The sequence below is a fragment of the Strix uralensis genome, chromosome 3 (genome assembly GCF_047716275.1).
Source record: "Strix uralensis isolate ZFMK-TIS-50842 chromosome 3, bStrUra1, whole genome shotgun sequence".
Classification (NCBI taxonomy): domain Eukaryota; kingdom Metazoa; phylum Chordata; class Aves; order Strigiformes; family Strigidae; genus Strix; species Strix uralensis.
Window position 1 is genome coordinate 33,643,369 of NC_133974.1, and position 18,734 is coordinate 33,662,102.

Genomic DNA, 18,734 nt, shown 5'->3' on the forward strand with positions numbered 1-18,734 from the left:
ACATGGTCTGGTCCCAAAGAGCATTAACAGTTTGATGTACCTTTGAGTTAGCTGAGAAATTAAGGCTTTTGAAGTATACTCTGCCTTGGCTATGTGAATGGAACTGAAGACATAGGGAAGTTGTACTGCTTGTCTTCAGATATCTGTATTAGGAGACTTCTAGCCACACAAGGAAGCTTATCTAGGGGTCACCTAGAGCTGTTGTAAATTGGGCTTCTCCTCTGACACCTAGAGAATCCACCCCCCCTCCCCATGTTCATTCTTGGAAGAGTAGCCTCTAATTTAAGAAACTAAATCAGATCCTGAACCTACCTGGTTTAGGTACGTATTCTGATGTGTAAAGATGACGGTACAGGTGCTTATTTCTTCAATTATTATTCACAGAGGTATAGCTAACAGTTAGTAATTGTAGTTGTCCTGGAGGTATGTTTTATAAAAACTTTGGTGTGTTGGGTTTTTCCTGCATACCCCCCATATTGGTTCAAAAAAATAACCTTAAATTTTGTCAAATGCTGATGGGTACTCATTGCATATTCTAGACTACTCAGATACTGAGTACAAACTTCAGATCACCTGAATTTTATTCAGATTTTAGCTCTTAGACCCATGTAGTACTTTTGGAAATTTTAAACATCATAACTTTTGCAATCGAAATTGTTATTTTGCAATTTGAAAATATTTTGTCAACTCAGAATTAAAGCTGTCTAATGGCATCCCAAACCCTTCAGGCATTGAATCTAGCAAAATTCTGTTTTTTTAACAACAAAAATGTAAAGAGCTCAGATGCATACTTAGGACATCTTGTCTTGCTGGAGCCTGACAGCACTGAGATAGGTGCAGCTATTTTGTGTGCAAGCAAAGTTATATGTAATTCTGATATGGCTTATGTCATTTGTCCTCCTCTGAGGACTGTATTTTGGGGGGTTTATGTAATTCCTTCTGTCGTTATGCAATCAAAGATGTGTCTTGTGTATGTAAGACCAGGTACCATTCACATTGCAAAGTAAAGATTGTATATGAGCATGCCTTGCCGTAAAGACTGTCAGAAGAAACATGATCAGTGAGTTTAGTGAGGGAGTGACAGTGTAAGACAGTATTGAGTATAAAAGGATTTTCTCTGGAGAAGGCCCATTTCTTTATCTGTAGAACAGTATACCTAGCTTCTGTCTGTAATATGATGGTAGAATGGGAGTAGGTGTTGAAGAAATCAGAACAATGGTTTTTTGAATATGCACCTTCTCTTTGTAAATCAGTTTTTCTGAGTTCAGTGTTCTGGAATGGCATGTGACAGCAGTAGCAGTTTTAACTTTGCATTAAATACATGTTTAGTCATTAAAATTGCTAATTTTGAGACTCTTTAATGGGTTAGCACTCTTTTCTGCAAAAACGTGTAGCTTCTGCATAGGCTTACAGTTCAGACCTGTCCCTGTGTGGTGGTAGCAAAAACCAGAGACAGATCCATCATTCCTAAGAGTTCTTCCCTATTTATGTGTGTTTGGTTAATACACATAATAGTTACAGCAGAAAGGTGATTATGTTAGTTCTTTAGGTTAGTTTGCCATCCGTAGCTACCTGAAGGAAGGGAGAGAGAAAGATGCTCATTTTGTGTTCCAAAGTCTTCACTGTCTTGTGGTATGACAGAAGTTCCTGGTATGGTGTCTTTTTGTGTCTCTTCTGCTGTACATACATCTAATCATACCTTTATGTATACCTGCATCTATAATCACAAACAGCAGTTTACTGGGTCATCACACACTTCAGAGAGCATATAGCTTTATCTGAATATGGAACCAGGTGTAGTCCCACCACCAAACTCAGACTTGCTGCCTCCGCTTCAGTCAAGTGCTCTCTCCAAAATACCTTCCTCTTTCACTCCTTAAACTTCCTGCCAGTTACTGTACTCCATATAAAGTAACTTCTCAGATGTTGGGACTTTTTAACCTTATTTCACCCCCCTCCACTTGTTCTTCCTTTCCCATATTCTGTCTCAGTTGGCAGGGAAAAGAAGCTCAAGACACCTCCAAAGACTTAGCGGCCCTCCAGACTGGACCATCATGTTCATGTTTATCCATAAATAACTGCATTTGTTTCTTCACAAAGTTTTAAAATTGCTTTTAAAATGTGTGTTTCTCCAAAAAGATGATGATTACAGTACACTAAGTGATCAAGACTTCTGCTGCTACTCATTGTGTATTTTCATGTGTTTTTAATGCAAGAAGTAACTTCCAGACTATCAGAGGTGATCAGACTGGGGGGAAAAACAAAGGTATTTTTCACCTGTGCCAGTTTCTGTGATATGGATGGTTGTGTAACTGCCTGAGCACTGGTTTTGGTGGAGGGAGAGGATGAGAAAATGCACCCAGCATGGCTCACTGTTAGCACCATGAACCTGAATCTGTTGTGAAACAGCATTCTCATCTATGAATTTGTAGTTGGCTTGAGCCAGTACAACTATATACATCTGCCAAAAGGTGTGATACGCATGGTCTTCTGTTTTGTTTGTTCTTGCAGTCATGCAGTTCTGTGGTCAATAAAAAAACTTGCTTTTGTCAGCAGTGTAGTTAGAGGGTGGGTTAAGCTGGCAGGAACACTTGGCTAAGGGTGTAGATGTTACAGGTAGGGAGATCTATGAGAGCAGCTGACTGAACAGGGTGGTCCTGCTTCTAGTGCTTCCTGTGTGCCTGCAGTAATGCTCTTTCAGCTTTCAGTTAGTCAGCTCAAAGTGGTAAGCCAGCAGAAAAATAAAAAATCACAGAATGTGATTCTGGTCTTGCCAATTTATCTCCCTGGCACGCATCAGAATCAGATATTGTCAGTGCTAGTGCAACAGAGTATACACACAGGAGGAATGGGGTCCCTAATTCTGTCATCAACAAGCTTTTGGATTGGTTTAACTGTAATGTTCGACGACATCCTGAGAGAAATGTCTGTAAGAGTTCCAACCTCCATGTTAGGAAGACATCTCTTGAACAGGAGAGGCCGTTATGTCACTATGATCTGCTGAGTGAGAGCAGCCCAGAGATTAGTATGTTTTGAAAGAAAACCTCTGTTTGAACTTCTGCATTCATCGCAGTTGGCATCCCTGCCTGTAGGATACAGAATTATGACAGACGTCAGGTATGTCAATTCTGATTTCCCTAAGCTCTCATGTAGAGATACAGAGCTTGCCCAGCAATGCTAGTTTGCAGTTTCCACTGCCTTTTCTGCTGGCCGCTTTGTGCCACTGCACTGCACTGCCCTGTCGGCTGTGCTGGCTGAGCTGCTGTAGCAGCCCGCTCTAAATTGAGCTGCTGAATCAGTCCAGTTTGCAGAACTGCTCTGCAAGTAGTGCATTGGTGTAACTGAGGAAGGGGGCAATGTATTGCAGCAAAGGAGCAGGATTGAGTGCCTAGGAGGACAGTACAGAAGAAAAGGGGAAGAACTCCTTAAACTTGATTTCTTGCAAAAATCCTTGTATTGTAAAAGTATAGTCTCATTTTCAAGATGTTATTCTTGTTATTTCCTTATTATGAGGAGGGGCAGGATTTCCCAGATACCAGTTTGCATCAGTGACAAAGAGAAGGACTTGGACAACTGATATTTGCTGGGGAAAGGGCTCTGATCGCCCCCAGAATGTCAAGTCCCTTTCTGTAGGTCAGCTCTGGAAGATGGAAGGAGGAGATGATAGAAAGGTGAGTTTGCAGACATCCGGAGCAGCAGAGACTCCCAGCTTCCAGCTCCCCAAGGAGAACCTGGATTTTTCTTCAGTGGGCTTTGCAGATCCCAGTTTACAGGAAGCCGTGGTGGGAGATCAGCCTCATAAGGGGAACACAAGGATTCAGATACCCATGCCCATGGAAAGATAGAGGCTCCTCAGTGCATGCATACAGTAAATCATACTATCACTTTGATGATCATCTCTGCATTTCAATCGTATTCCTGTAGTTAGTGCTGCTTCTATGGAATTTTTCCCTTTTCCGCATCATGCTGTTCAGTCCTTCTCAATTTTCATCTCGTAGTATTCTTGCATGCCTTCCCTTCAGCAATTTGTTTCCTACCTTTCCTGAATACATTCCTGCATGCAATTTATTTCAAATTGTTTTGGATACTGTTGAAAGTTTTCTGCAATGTTTATTACAGTTTCCTGAAAACAAAAGCCTTTGACAAAATGTAGACTTCAGAAAAATAATTTTTTTTGTTTTGTTTGCTTAATTTCTTAGACTTGTTGAACAGGTTCAGTGAGTACTGCATGTCTTCAGGGCATCCAGCTTGTGGAACCTGGCAGGAGAAAAAGGGGTTTGGATACTTAGTGTGTTTGTGCCCATGTAATTTGTTTAGTTTATTTAAACTGGCATCAGAAGGTTAACTCTTGGGAGTTTCGATTTTTAACTTTGTTTTTCTAAGGGTATATTTGCTGCCATGTACTAGATGGGGTACCATAGGAGACCAGAGATATTTTTGCCATAGGAGGTGGCTCTACCGTGGCAAAAATAAACAGTCTATTCAAGAACAGCAACTTTTTCCTTTTCATGAAGGGGTAAGAAGTGGAGTGTTTTGGAGTCTCTTGCTTTCAAATCTTGAATGCTCACCTTACTCCTTGACATCTGTGAGCTTTCAGGATCATCTTAATAAGAATGTGAATTTTGGAATTTGGAGAAACGGGTCTTCTGCTGCTAACTTTTCATAGCTTGCTTGTAACATTCTGGTAATATTCTCTGAGAGTATTCCTTGAGAATTGCATTAATAATGAATGCATAGATACAGTACACAGTGAGCAGATCCACTTCTCTCAGTCTTTTCAGAGTTGAAACTCTTCAAGTTGAGGGGAAAAAAAATTACAGGAAGTGGCAGTACAATTTCACATTATTTCTGAGCATGGAGACCCACCAGTAGCTCAACCTGACCTCAGCCCATGTCATGTCACTGAAGGGAATGGTCCCCCTTTCTCCCCTGTCTGTGCGGTCTTGCCTTCTGTAATAGCCCCTACTGGATTCTTTTTTTCCCTTTCCAGGTGGATGAGTGTATTGATCTGATTTACCATACAGTTGCTGGAACATTAAAACTTGTTTGAGGAGGAGCAAAAACATGTGAAAGGGGTTTTGGACTGCAGATTGCGCCTCCTGTTGGCAGCACTGTCTTAAACTGACTCGAATCATGAAACTGTGCCTTGCTTGAAGAAAAAAGGATAGATGCTTCTGATTCTGAAAGACTATTTTTCTTTCTTAGTGTCCTAATAACATCTAAGAGCAGTATGTTATATTTGAAACTATAGTGATTCAATTTAAAAAATTGAACTAGAGGAGCTAATGTGACTTCCCTGAATGACGTAGCTTTCTACAGGGGAAAAAAATGAAGATGTTGGTAAGTGATAAGAGGGATGACCTTTATTTGATATATCTTACATAGGACACAACAGTTCACATGGGCTTTTTTGTCATGATTTTTTGCAACAGTTTCCTTTGTGGTACCTGAATTTCCATCTCTGGTTAAATGTACGATGTATTTGCTGTTAAAACAAAGATTGCCTTTCATTAAAATCAGCTGGAAAGTGAATTGTAAGGCTTGTACACTTCATTACTGACAGATGAGAGGAACAGAATTGCACAGCTGCAAAACTTAAAAAATTTGAAAGACCAGTAGATGCCAGAAAATGAGTTGTCAGACTTGTCTTGTGGTCTCCCATCTGTTGTGTTTGCTAAACCTTGATTTCAAAATTAACATGTTGTTATGTGTCTGGTAAAAACTGCTGCCTGTTTGCAAGGGGTGGAACTTTGAAAAATTGTGACCCTGGTTACCAGGAAAACCCAACATCCCACACCTTTATCCCCAGAAAACAGAAACGTTCAAGCCACTCAGTGGTATGTCATTTGCGAGGCTAGTATGCGGAATCAAGAAGTGAAATGATAAATACTTTCAATAAACAGAGTTAAAAAGTTGTTATATAAGAGAATATGGGGAATCATTAACCCTGAAGATGAGCTTCACAGAGCTGTTCCAATTTAAAGTTGCAAGGTAATTTAGTATGATTTCTTTCTTGTTCCCTTCAGTAATAACAGGAAATGAAAGAGGAACTAAAATTATAAGCATGGACCAGTATAAGTTAAGATATATTTGATTAGGAAAGAGCTAATCTAGTATTCTGTGTTTATATGGCTCTTTAAAAAAACAATACTTATTTGAGAGTATTCCCCTTTCAAGTTTTAAAATAAATGTTCATAACCACTGTAGGAATTCTGCCTGAGTGTGCCTGTGGTAAGAATGTGGAGAAAAGGCTTTTGTAGTAATAAGGTAAAATCCCCAGCTGCATTTCCTTTCCCCTCTCTCCTGTCTTATGTACTTAATCCTGTTTCATAACAAGCTGCTGTGACTTATTTGAGGTATTAGTCTCCCAAATAATTCTCATCAAACTTTTGGTCTAATAACTGTTTAGTTTATATATATATCTTTAATTGTCAGAAGTAATGTGTGCCATAGATACGTGAGGTACTTTTAAAAAGTAATTCACTTTCAGGGAAACTTGCTTTCAAATAAATGGGAACCTTTTATCTCTTTCCTGTAAGTTTTCCCTTTGTTTTATTTATTTTAATAAAAATGTGTTAGCTGGGAAATACCTGGATTTTTCATAGAAGAGATTGATAAAAGATTTTAAACAGTCTTTTGGGCACAGTAATTTTCCTGCTGCTCAAGTATCTGAATTAGAATTTGTTAAATGAGATAAACCCCACAATTATAGCAGAGTGTAATCTCATATTGGTCCATATTAGAAGTACTTATTACAAAGTGATTGCAAGATAAGATTTTTTTGTTTGTTTGTTTGTGTCCTATACCTGTATTAAAGCCCTGTAACTAGTTTGGTGGTCATTTGGTAGTCTGTGGACCCCAGCTGGGTTTGGTAGCATTAAATTTTTATAGATGTCACTGCCATTTCTCCTGATGGGGAAAATTAAGGAACAGGTCTAACCAATTGTTTTCTCTTTTTACGTTTGTCACTTTGAGAAACAGCGTTTCCCTGCCTGTGTTTTATTATGTGTCTTTTTATATTCTCTTATTTCTGTTCCCATATACCTTATTTTACTCCTTTTCTGATTTTCCTCTTTGCCCCATATTTGTGTGCCTTTGCATGGATTGCTTTTTTGCAGAATACTTATGAGGTTACCAAAAAATTCTGACTAATTTGTGGTCATGTTTAAAATAGAGTATTTGTGTTCCATGATCATTTGAAGTGCTTTAAACGTCAGAAGCATGCTCAGATTGCCTCGAAAAGTGCATGTATGCTGGCATTGGTTGGTACAGACTTGTGACTGGTTGTGTGAAATGCTAAATATCTTTACTGCTTTTAAAATGGATTTTTATAAATCCATGAAAGAATTAATAATACAGGGTCTCTGCAGTAGCAAAGGGCTTAGCTTGTAGGACAGGGGGATGTTGAACAGAAATAAAAGAACATTCTCTCTTGTTGGATTCTTTCAACATTTTGCTGACTCAGCCTCTCACCGCAGCAGGAGTTTCTGTTAGCGCAGGTTTGCTTTTGTGGGAAAAGATGTGATCCGTAGAAGATCTGTAGAAGACACAGCTCTGCCAGGGTCAGTCTGACGCAGCCAGTACAATGTCATTGCTGCCTCCAGAGCTGCTTCTTCCTCAAGAGACTCGCTCCTCTGTCCTTTTTTCTCACAGTTCCTTATTTCAGTGCCACACTCCGTATTTACAAAGCTGTGCTGCATCCCCAGCTGAGTTTCCCCATGCACTAAATGAAGCATGCTTGCCTGAGCCAGTGCTCACCTTGGAAGAAGGAGTCTTAGTGGTGGTCTGCAATGGAGGGTGTGTTTTCAACAGGGCCTTGCGTTCAGTAGATCCCAAGAGCTCTCCTGAGGTTTTGTGTATTGCAGGGTCACGATTGTTTCTTCTTTTGGTGAACTGATAAATTTAGAAGCTGCCCTGCAGGTGACCCAATGTGCATGTGGATTTTGCAGTCCACGATGTTAAATGCTTGCTCTTGTTAACGTGACTGAGTGCATTTAAGTGTGCGGTGACTGCACTGGGACTCAGGGAAGAGGGAAGGTTGGACACTGCCGTGTGCATTTCTGCCTTTCCTCTGCCTGCCGAGAGGAACTGCAAAACAGTTTCACCTCAGTGATGAATTGCATTATGAAGCTTTTTCAGGATGTATGTTTCTCTTGGAATGTACTTCAGCTAGCAAAGTGTCTTTTCAAGTAAATGCTCATGCAGCTATCTCTGTAAAAGCCCATATGCTTTTTTAATGCATGAGATTTATATTTTTTTTAAATAATGGTTATCCTTTACAACTGCCTTTGCAGACATTACTGCCTGTGGTTCCATGTGAGAGCGTGAAAAAGTCAGATAACCATTACTTCCTACATTTCCTTTTTTGTTGGTAGCAAGATAAATTCTGGTTATTGATAAACCTACTTCTTGCCCAGATTATAAATTACATTTTTCAACAAATGTGATGAAAAAAACTTAATTATCCCCTTGTAAATGATAATCCCAGTGAAAAAAGAAACCTGACAGTTTTGCTGTGTTGGAAAGCATTTTCTGGCGCATGTCAGATTTTGAATCTTTGAGATTTTAATGCAGCTTGATGGATAAGATTTAATCCTTCATACAGGGTGTACAGTAGAGGTCTCCTCTTCCTACAGGAGAGCAGTAATTCTAGCTACCTTTTTCAGAAGACCTTTCCTTACAAGGTCTGTAGTAAGGACACTAAGCTCCAGATATCCTTGAACCTTTTAATAGCGTGATTATGAATTTGCATGATTACATTGAGAATGAAATGAGATAAATTGACATTAGCAAGTACATGCATTTATTTACTGAAGAGAGACTGTGTAGACTGGGGTTGGCAGAAATCTCTTGATGATTTATAAGCTCTCCACTGGTGACTTTGGCTTTGCTTGTGTATGCTGTCTCAGTATACATCTCAAATATTTAGGCTATCTAGCACATTGTGAAGCAAACGCAAAGGTACCTCTTGGAGGATGGGTGTGGAACTGTTTTAGGACAAAGCTTTTAAGCAGTGCAACCAGAGCAAGAGATCTGGTGTTCATCCTCAACCTTGTGTCCATGCCCAAGATAAGTAAAGGTAAATGCTGGAAGCATTTAGAGGAGGAGAGGTTGGCAAATTCTCAGAGGTAGTGTTATAGATTGTCTTTTTTTCCCTCAAGTCTATGACATTGGAAATTTAATACGAACTGGAAGATGCTGCCTTTCAGAGAAGTCAGCAAATCAGCTGTTGAGAAGTGTCTTGCCTGTGTACAGGCAGGAATGTCTTCCTGAGTTTAGAGTCAGGAAAGCTAGGAGCTGGAATATGCTCCATTTGCAGGTGTATCTCCAACTTGTTTTGTGTACCAGCTCCCAACCATAACGCACTTCTTGCTGTGTTGCCTTTCAGTCATCGTGCTGTAAATTGCTGAACCCTGTTTTATAGGTTTCCTTTAGCCTCTGGAATCATAGACTGATTCAGGGTGGAAGGGATAGTAGCATGTTGTATAGTCCACGCACCTGCTGAAAGCAGGGTCAGCACTCCATCCAAACCATGTTGCTTGGAGCTCTGTCCCCTCAGGTCTTGAAAGCTTCCATAGGTGGAGATTCCACAGCTTATCTGGACAACCTGTTCCAATGCTTAAGTATCCTTAAGACTGTTTCAAGTCTCAGTTTACTCAGTCTCCATTTGGAGACTGTCCTTCAAATCACTCTTACATCAGCAACATGAAGGTCAAGCAGTTGCAACTTGCTCATTGTCCTGACAAAATGGTGCTAGAGACTCAGTGAAAATCTTTTCTTTGTGTGGTGTCAGACCTTCATCCAACTGTCAGTCTGCTGTTCATCCCAAATCTATTCCCTGCACTGCCTGTGCTGCAGTGACTCACATTAAGACTCTACTTCATTAGCTGCCGTTGTAGCCTAGGCTTTTAAAATGCCAAACCGTAGTTACATCATCAAAGATGATCCAAATGCATCTCGATGAATTATCAGGTGGTGCTTCTAAACATCATGGCATAGTTTCTCAGGGTAATTTGGCAACTACTGCGTAGCAGGTTCGTGCTTCTGATCCATTTTTTAGTGCTTATTTTCATCATATTGTAAATTATATTTCTTGATGGTATTTCTGTTGTTTTTTTCTCTGTTTATGAAATACTCAGCTATCCTGCTTCAGCTAATGGAGCAAAAAGTAGCAAGAGGCCCTTATACTGATGGATGCTGCTGTTTTCGTGGGTGATTAATGTGTGTTCTTACAGTATACCACCTTTCTGAATACTATTGATTCTTTTCTTCAAAACAGGGAGAGTAGCTTTAAAGCATCTTTGTCAAAATATTTCTGACCTCTTTTGTTATCTGAAAAATGTAACCCTTAATAATCTGGAAATGGTGTTTTCCTCATTTAATGCAGTCAAAAGAGAGATTAACACAGTTTTTTTTCAAATTATTCTTCAAAAATCTTCACCAAAAATATCACTACTAGTCTAAGCTTTAAGAACCCCAGCACTTTTCTGGAATCTTAATGCTAACTGCAGAACCCCTGTCTGTTATCAGTAAGGCATTTTTCCAGGTTGTCATCAGAGTCAGGACTTGAGAAGGAGATTTGAGACTGGTGCAGGGTCAGTTTGAGTATTCCTGTGTCATGTTACTGGGACTTCCAGGTGCATGCCAGAGAAAATGCGCTGTACCAGGGTGGGGCATGTGAATCTTACTGACTTTGCTTTAGCACAGGTCATGCCACTGAGATGTTTGTACCGTGTTCTCCATTCCTGTGGGCTTCAGGAAGGTGTTTTAGTATAGACACACTGATGGATCCAAACTGTCATACCCTCTGAAAAGTTGTAGCACTAAGCCTGCAACTGCCTGATTAGGTTTGCACATGCCACCTCTTGGAAGATGCTGGACTGAGGTTTGAAAGTGTTGGTAGACCCAACCTTCTTCATCTATTTGGGCACATTTACTGTACCATCAATGGCATGCTCTGTAGCATTGTTACTGTCTGGGATTTTGCACTACCTAGGATAATTTCATTCTCTTGTTACATAAAATAATGGAGAGCTGATTGTATTCTGATCTTATTTACATAGTATTTTAACGATATTTGTGATAATTGAATACGATATGTGAGTGACAAGTTCTTGATACTGAATTGTTACATGGAGGCCCAAACAGATACAATAGAATAGATCAGGTTTATGGGTTAGTTGTGTATATGAGAACTAAGCAGTGCTTATGGTACAGCTGGGAAATAGTTGAAAGTGACTTGGGTTTGGTTTTCTTTTTTAAATAGAAAAAGAAACATTGAGACACAAATTGAGTAATGAGGTGAACCAGAGATGAAAGGAAGATGAGGAACGCAGGGCTTGGGGGGAAGAGAGTGATGAGGCTTGATGCTTTTTTTGTTTTTTGATATTTCTTTTTAAAATTGCTGTCAAATGAGGAATATATATCTTAACTTTAGAAAACATTTCCTTATTTTATGTATTACAAATGTAATTCCTTTGTGAATAAAGTACCCTGCTTCAGTATCATAGCTCGTCATTTGCAGATAGATCCTTAGTATATATGGCATTTAAAGATGAGGGACAGTGAATAATTTGGGTAAATACTGTGTAGGAGGTTGTTTTTCTTATTTAAATATCTTGATGCAGTTAAATAATTGTTTCAAAGATCTGGGCACAAGATTTTGAATTAATGTTTACATATTTTCCCTGAGCTGAACTCCTACAGGATTTTATTATTCAGATTAACAGGTGAACATTTTATGTTATAAACTGCTTAAAGTATAAATCTACCGAAAATCAAATCCACCTGTCTCAAGCAAACAATACACTTTCATCTCCCCATTAACCCAAATTAAAATATATCGGGCAGGTAAAGGGTTTACTGGATAAAGGGTAGAATAGTCTGCTTTTGATTAATTGCTAGCAAGTAATAAGAGGAAAAGGAAGGATGTCCTAACAACCTCTTGGTTTCACAAATTACATTCTAAGCATGAACAGTTCTATTGATTGCTTTCTTTGAGGCCCAGATTGTAAACAGTCACTTAATAGCATCTTTAGGGCAAATGAGTCTTATTGCATTAAGTAATAGGAATATCCCATTGCACCTTTTTTCCATTCGGTGCTCTGTTCCTATTTTGCCTTTGTCTTTCATTTTACCTTGTTATAGTCCTAATTTATTAATCTATCCACATTTGGCAGAGTTGGTAAGCCTTAGTTAAATTTATGCTCTGTAGAGCAGTCACGTTGTTGTAAACATGAACTGAGAATGATGCAGATTTTGGATATTTTAAAGCCTAATAAAGTGACCCAGTTTGATAGGTTATGGTGAGATGAAGTAAAATATCTGGCATGTCTCTGAACTACTGAGACAATGTTTAATATAAACCATACCAACGATTTTGCATTCTTTTGTTAGTAACTGAAGTAACAAGCAGTATGCACTGCCATGACAGGCTAGTCATTGGATCATGGGAAGATGCAGCTTGTAGTGGTAGGGTGTCAGGCTCTTGATAAATGTTTACTGTGGATCCAGAAATGACACTGAAACTGGGGCTGGTGGAAAGTTATCTCCTTGCTGAGGCCATTATACATTATAATGTATCACGTGTCCTCAGTATAGGTGAATGAGTAACTGAATGATGGAAGTCACATCTGACCTGGAGGAAAGGAGTACATCAGCGTACTAGATTGCACCCTCCTGGATTAATGTTTAGAGGGCTCTCTTAATATCCTCAATTCCATACACTCTTGGAGAAGATGACAGTGAAAGGTTAACGTTGAGGTTTTTTTAATCCAGTACAAAATGAATTTATTTACTGTTTATGAATCAGTTAAGGAGTGTATATGGAATAACATTTGACCTGTGCATTTTTAAAAACAAATTATATAATTATTAGTTTGCAATAAGTTAAGTTTTATTTGATTTTTAAAAGGTAGGAATCATTTTGCTGTCATCTCTTATTTCTAGCAATATTACTGGTTCATTAAATATCTTCTATTATAAAGCATTCTTTGATATATAGTTTTGACCAGACTAAAGTTGACTTTTTAATTTTGTGGAAGGAAATTAAGACATTTTTTATTGGTTGATTGTTAGGCTAGTACACAGTTGCATTGGTTGCTAGTGAAGTCCTGGATGGTCAGCTTTAGTTGAAGTGTTAGAAGCCAAAATCAGAACAACATAGTAGATTAGAGTAGTTTGGATTTGAATAGTGGGGATGATGAACATGAACCGTAAGATTGTGAGTGAGTGTGCACCCTGAGTGGAATACAAAGGATAAATTGCATAACTCACTCATAAGGGCATTTAGGACCATGTTTGTGCCTAAAAAGACATTTTTGTCTTCCTATTCTCTAATTGTGAATGTTCTTGCTCCCTCCCTTTTGTTGGTGCTAGTGTTTGTGGAGCTGTGTGGTAGGTCATGTCGAGTTAATTGAGGAGCTGAAGCTAACCCCTTCAAACAAAAATAAATGATCTGAAATGGGATGAGATAGATAGAATGTGTCATCTAAGGGTATTTATGGGTGCTTGTGTTATGTAAAGACTTCCATAAAATCGGTATGGGTGACAGTTAGGGATTTCATAGAGGAAAATCAAAGTTGGAAACAGTATGGAGCTGAATAAGATTAAAAACTGTTTAAAGATGGGGCTAGGGATCTAAAAGACTTCTGTGTTCATTTTTTCAATTTTAGGCTTTAGGCCTGTGGTTCCTGCCTTTGATGGCGTAAGGCAATAGTACTGTGCCTTAACACTGCAAGTACTGTCCTATTTTGCCTCGTGTGACCCTGTATTTGTGCTTTTAAATATCTGGTGGCCTCAAGCAACGTAGAGAGTGTCTGGTAAATGGTGTGTTTTCTGGGGATCACTGAGGAGGAGCGGGGGTTTCATTGCGGTTTCACAAATAGCTCCTTCAGGGGCAGAACTGGCTATAGCAGTCCTGTAGATATGCTATGTGGTAGATCTTTCTGAGATCAATTTTGATCATTCATATCAGTTCTCCAGTGTAGTTTACCATGTATCTCCATAAATGTTTGCCCCAACACTGTGGGGTGTGGAAAGACTAGCTCTGTGTTGAGACTTTTATTCATGTGTTTGGCTGCTACTCTGGTTAATGATAAAGAAAAAAACCCAACAGGATGAAGAGTCAAAATAAGACAGTTTTAAGCTTCATAGACTTCCTTGCCCTGTTCCTCCTTCCCACTCTCTGTTCCTGCCTTTGTCGCTGTATGTGTCTGTATATGGTAAATGAGATGTACTGTACCGCATGTGTTGCAAATCACTGTCTTTTGCTTTAGCTTTTACCAGATTCGTGCATCTATGAAAATTCCTCCAAGAATTCCACACAAATTAGAAGCTAGCCTGTTACATGCAACTGGTAAGTGCAAAAACGTTTGGTAAATGCGGTCATTATCTTACCTTGCTAATTAAGGGAGCATGCTTTTTGTCTTATATTGTTATAACTAATATAAAAGTGGTTTTAGTTTTTTTATTAACACAATAAAAACATAAGCTGTTCCATGATCTGCTGAAAAACTAGCTTGTGCTTAGCAATAAAACTTAAAAGTTAATTACAGAATTTTGTTACTGTTTTTCCTCTGTTAATTCTCTTTGTTGGTATCAAAACATAGTGATTTCTTTATATTAGTCTTCTGTTTTTTCCACTGATCTACTCTGTCTTCTCCATGTTTCAGGCTAAGATGAACCAAGGGCAGACCTCATTTAAGTAGATACTCCAAAGTAGTGGAGAACTTCAGATATAGACTCTTATACAGATTGCTAAGCTAATTTTTTTTCCAAAAACTTTGAAAGGATCCAGTCTTGCTGTTTTCAAACTTGTTCTCTTGCTGTCTGGTGGCAAAGTTGAAAATAAATTTAACCTCTTGAACAGAATTACCCACTCCCTCATCTTTTTTCTTTTTTTTTTTTTCAACGTGGCACTCACTTTTGGCTTCTTTGTCCATGCAAACTGAACCCAGAGAAACCTGCTGGTGCTCTCCTAATTCTGTGAAGCCCACATCTCAGCATGCTGTAAAAATGTGAAAAGCAAAAAATGAATTAATTTTTCAAATGTCAGGTGAAATTCTTGGAATTGCAAGCAAGAAAAACCTACTACAGTCAACCTGAATTTTTGAGGCTATTTTAAAAGTAACTCTGAGTAGAGCAACAGTGTAGATACTGAATTTTATTCAAGCTTCCTGAATATTTCTTGGATTTGTGTGAAATAAATAAATAATTCTCATGAACCAAAATTACTCAGCTTCAAAGGCAAAGTTTAGTGTGGTTTAGGGATTTGAGCTCTGCTAAACTGATCCTTTAGTAAAACATACTTTTTTTAATAGTGTCACTTTATGATATGTTTAATATTGCTGAAAAAAATGTTTTTCCATTTCGTGGTATATTTTAGAATGGTCTTCAGTTATTTTTTTCAGAAAGCTGCAATCTTGTTAGTAAATTGTGATATATGTGTTAGCTCTTTTGTCTTATTACTAGGCATAAAGGATGTAAACATTAAGACTGCAATTTGATGTGAGTTTAGATCAGCAGTACTGTTTAAAAAAAAAAAATCAGCCCATGATTCCCACCGGCCACTCCTTCTTACCTTCATATTGCTCTGTGGCCAGGGAACTCAACTGGGGCACTGATGCAGCTGACAAGCAGCCGTTTTACAAAAAACCAAACCCCTCCAATCCCAAAAACTGGGGTCCTTTTTAGACCAGGCTCTGTTTAGTTTATCAGGTAGTTACTGATAATGTTTGTGCCACAACAAAGCGGAGAGAAGGTTACAAGCTGGTCAGTGAAAGGGCATTAGTTTGTCCTTGTGGATATGATAGTGCTTGGTCTTGCTGAGGACTTCTACCTTCCATTTGTTTCAGCTGCTTGCTTTATTTAGCAGAGCTGGATGCTTTAGCTCTAACTCACAGCTCTTCTGCTCAAGGTGGTGGAACAGCTGACGCCAGTTACTGAGACTGCCATTATTTGTAGAAAATAGCAGCTATTAGGCTACGTGTGGACTAGCACTGAGAGGGTTGACCTACTATCTGAAAGTGTCTGCTGCTTGTTGACCATAGAGGAGGCTGGACAGGAGCCCACAGCTCTCATTCTTGAGAATGATGTCCTGTGTTGGTTAGGTACTTCTGCCTATACTTTTCTGTCTATCTCTTGTCTGTCTTCCTCATACTTACCTGATCTAAATCCTGTTCCCTTTGACAGCATCATGGTTTTCCTAGTCCAAGTCATTTTGCCTACTTCTAGCTCTCCCTAGCCTCTGCACAAGTCACCTGCAATTTCCTTACCTTAGCTGTGTGTTTCTCCCTCTCCCACAGACTGTTTCTTTGATCTGTCTCTTCCTTTCATTTACCAAAGTCAAATACACAGTCTCAGTTTTTCCCTTCTTCCTGTTCTTTTGTGTCTCCTTCCACCCCTTGCCCAGCCCTTCCCAGCTCTTCATGAGGTCCCATGATACCTTAAATCCAGTTTTCTTCCATTTGTGTTTCTTATGTCTTTTAGTAGTTCACTAGAATTGCTCAGGACCCAGAATAAGTGTCATTACAGTTGTGATAGGGCAAGCCACTTGCTTTAGCTCCAGCCTCGTGAAGGTCTCCTGGCAGTCTTGTAATTTGAAGGGAGATGTGATGCTCTAGAAAGTTAAAAGAAAAACGTATGTAATTCTAGTCTGTATGAGGTTGTTTCAGATTTGAAGCTGTTCTGAATTCCTCCTTCTATCAGAAACTTGTGGCTGGTTTGCAGGGAAAAAAAAAAAGGCAGATTAGGAATGAGAGGTCCATTTTTACGATGCAAGAATAAGTTAATTCCTCACTATTTTTCCCCTCTGTTGCTGAGATGACTTTTTGTGTGGATAGAAGCCTAGAAATAGTCTTGACCAATCAGTACGTAGTTGACTTAAAAAATAGTAGTTCTACCTTGTTGACCTCATGTTTGTGAGACCTTGCTGCCCACGTAGATGTGGCTCAGCCTGTTCCTGGCGTCAGCTTTTCCTCTTCGACTCCTCTCACTTGCTTCTGAGGGTGCCGTTTCACATTACACTGAAGTCAGCAGAACTGAGGGCTGTAACTCAGAGTTGGACGCTGCATAGGAAGTGGGACCTTGGCCACGTGTCTCCGTTACTTCTTTTGTATCAGACCGGAGTGGGAGATCCCTTTTGCTGATGCTGTGCGGTTATATGAGATTACGTGTTATGTGAAACCATACCCGCTCTGCCCTTCACCTGTAACAGATGACATGGGTGGATATAAGCTGAAAGTGGCATTATGTGTAGGGGAATTACACTTTAATGATTCAGCCTTTGTAAGCATTTTGTCCAGGATGCCTAAATTGATCATATGTATGAAAGCACTTCAGCAAAACCCAGTGTTTTTACTTGTTTCTTGTTTCTGAAGGAAGTTGCACTAAGATGTTATGAAGATTGTAGAGTGGGAGTGTTTGCCAGGTACAGTGATTTTTCTGTCAGAGGCCTGTAGAACCCAAATCTGTAAAGCACAAACTTTGCAGAAAATTTTCTTTTCTGGATTCCTTTGAAGTAATTTATTAAGAATAATCAAAATAATTTAAAAGAATGTTTTGCACCCCCATTTACACCATTCCTAAGACTTTGTGTTCTGGAAGAGGTTAATGTTCTTGAGCCTGCTTGTAAAGGAGTGATAAGAAAGCGTTGGTATTTCTGTAACTTGTGTTCTTCCAAGTTCCATCTTCTTTTATGTGTTGTTTCACAGGATAGTGCCTATCATGATATTTCCTCTGTGATAACCCCTTGCTATTATGCTAAATACTTCCTCAATAACTGGTTTAAACCATTTCTCATTTCTTCTACAAGTCTTTTAACCTTTTTTGAGCAAAGGATTTCTGAACTCTTTTTCACAAGCAGCCTCTGGACTGAAAGCAGAAGTGTCATATTGAATGAGAAATGTAAGGGTCAGGTGGTACACTTGGAACTGGTCTGGCCAGAGCAGTATGCAAAGATACAGAAGGAAAGAATGAACCACCTCTGTTCTTGATTAATTCAGTTGAGTGGTGTATGTCATTTAACCTCTCTGCCTCATCTGTAGGTAATTAAAAGTTCTCAGTGTGGTTAAACCTTGCAAATCACTGTGAATACTGGATGAAACAAGACAGATTTCAGGATTTTTATTACAATTTTTGATGTCTAGAATGTCTTGCTCCAATTTGGAGCAAAGCAAAAATTCTGCAGTTCAAACTTATATTAAAAGCAAATTACATTAAAAATATTGATACAATATTTCTTTGAAATAAAATGCAGTCCTGAAATGGAAACTGCTGATACTATTGGTGTTACAGTTTTAATAGTCATCATGAAAATGATAGGAATGATAGTTCCACTTACTAGCTGCTCTGTGGTTTCCAGATGCTAGACCAATTATATTAATACTTGTTTCTCTTTTCAGGTGCAGATCTTGCCTTTCCTGCTTCAATCCATGACAACATAGTTTGCAGTAAAACATTTCAGATTCTTTACAAAAATGAGGAAGTTTCTGTGAACGATGTGATGATTTTCAAAATAAAAATGCTGTTAGATGAGAGGAAGGTAATCTGCCATTTAACTTTCCTATATTCAGATAATTAAGTCTTCGTTATATACAATTCCGATTAGTATAAATAAGGGACCTGAAAAGATTTCATGCTTTACAATTTCTTTTTAGATTGAGGAGTCTCTTAATGAAATGAATTTTCTGCTAACATTAGAGCTACACTTCACGGATACAGACTATTCGTAAGTT

General features: G+C 38.8%; 1 protein-coding gene across 11 annotated transcripts in view; it reads left to right on the plus strand.

Moving 5' to 3' along the window:
• Positions 1-18,734, plus strand: part of FAM135A (family with sequence similarity 135 member A) — a 94,348-nt gene that overhangs the window by 26,388 nt on the left and 49,226 nt on the right. For all 11 annotated transcript variants that reach the window (XR_012628038.1, XR_012628039.1, XM_074861817.1 and 8 more), the window contains 3 exons: positions 14,277-14,356; positions 18,402-18,541; positions 18,657-18,727. Coding sequence is in view for 9 of the 11 variants with exons in the window: in XM_074861817.1 (XP_074717918.1) it covers positions 14,277-14,356; positions 18,402-18,541; positions 18,657-18,727 (291 nt within the window). In the remaining 2 variants the exon portion in view is untranslated. The remainder of the gene's footprint in view (positions 1-14,276; positions 14,357-18,401; positions 18,542-18,656; positions 18,728-18,734) is intronic.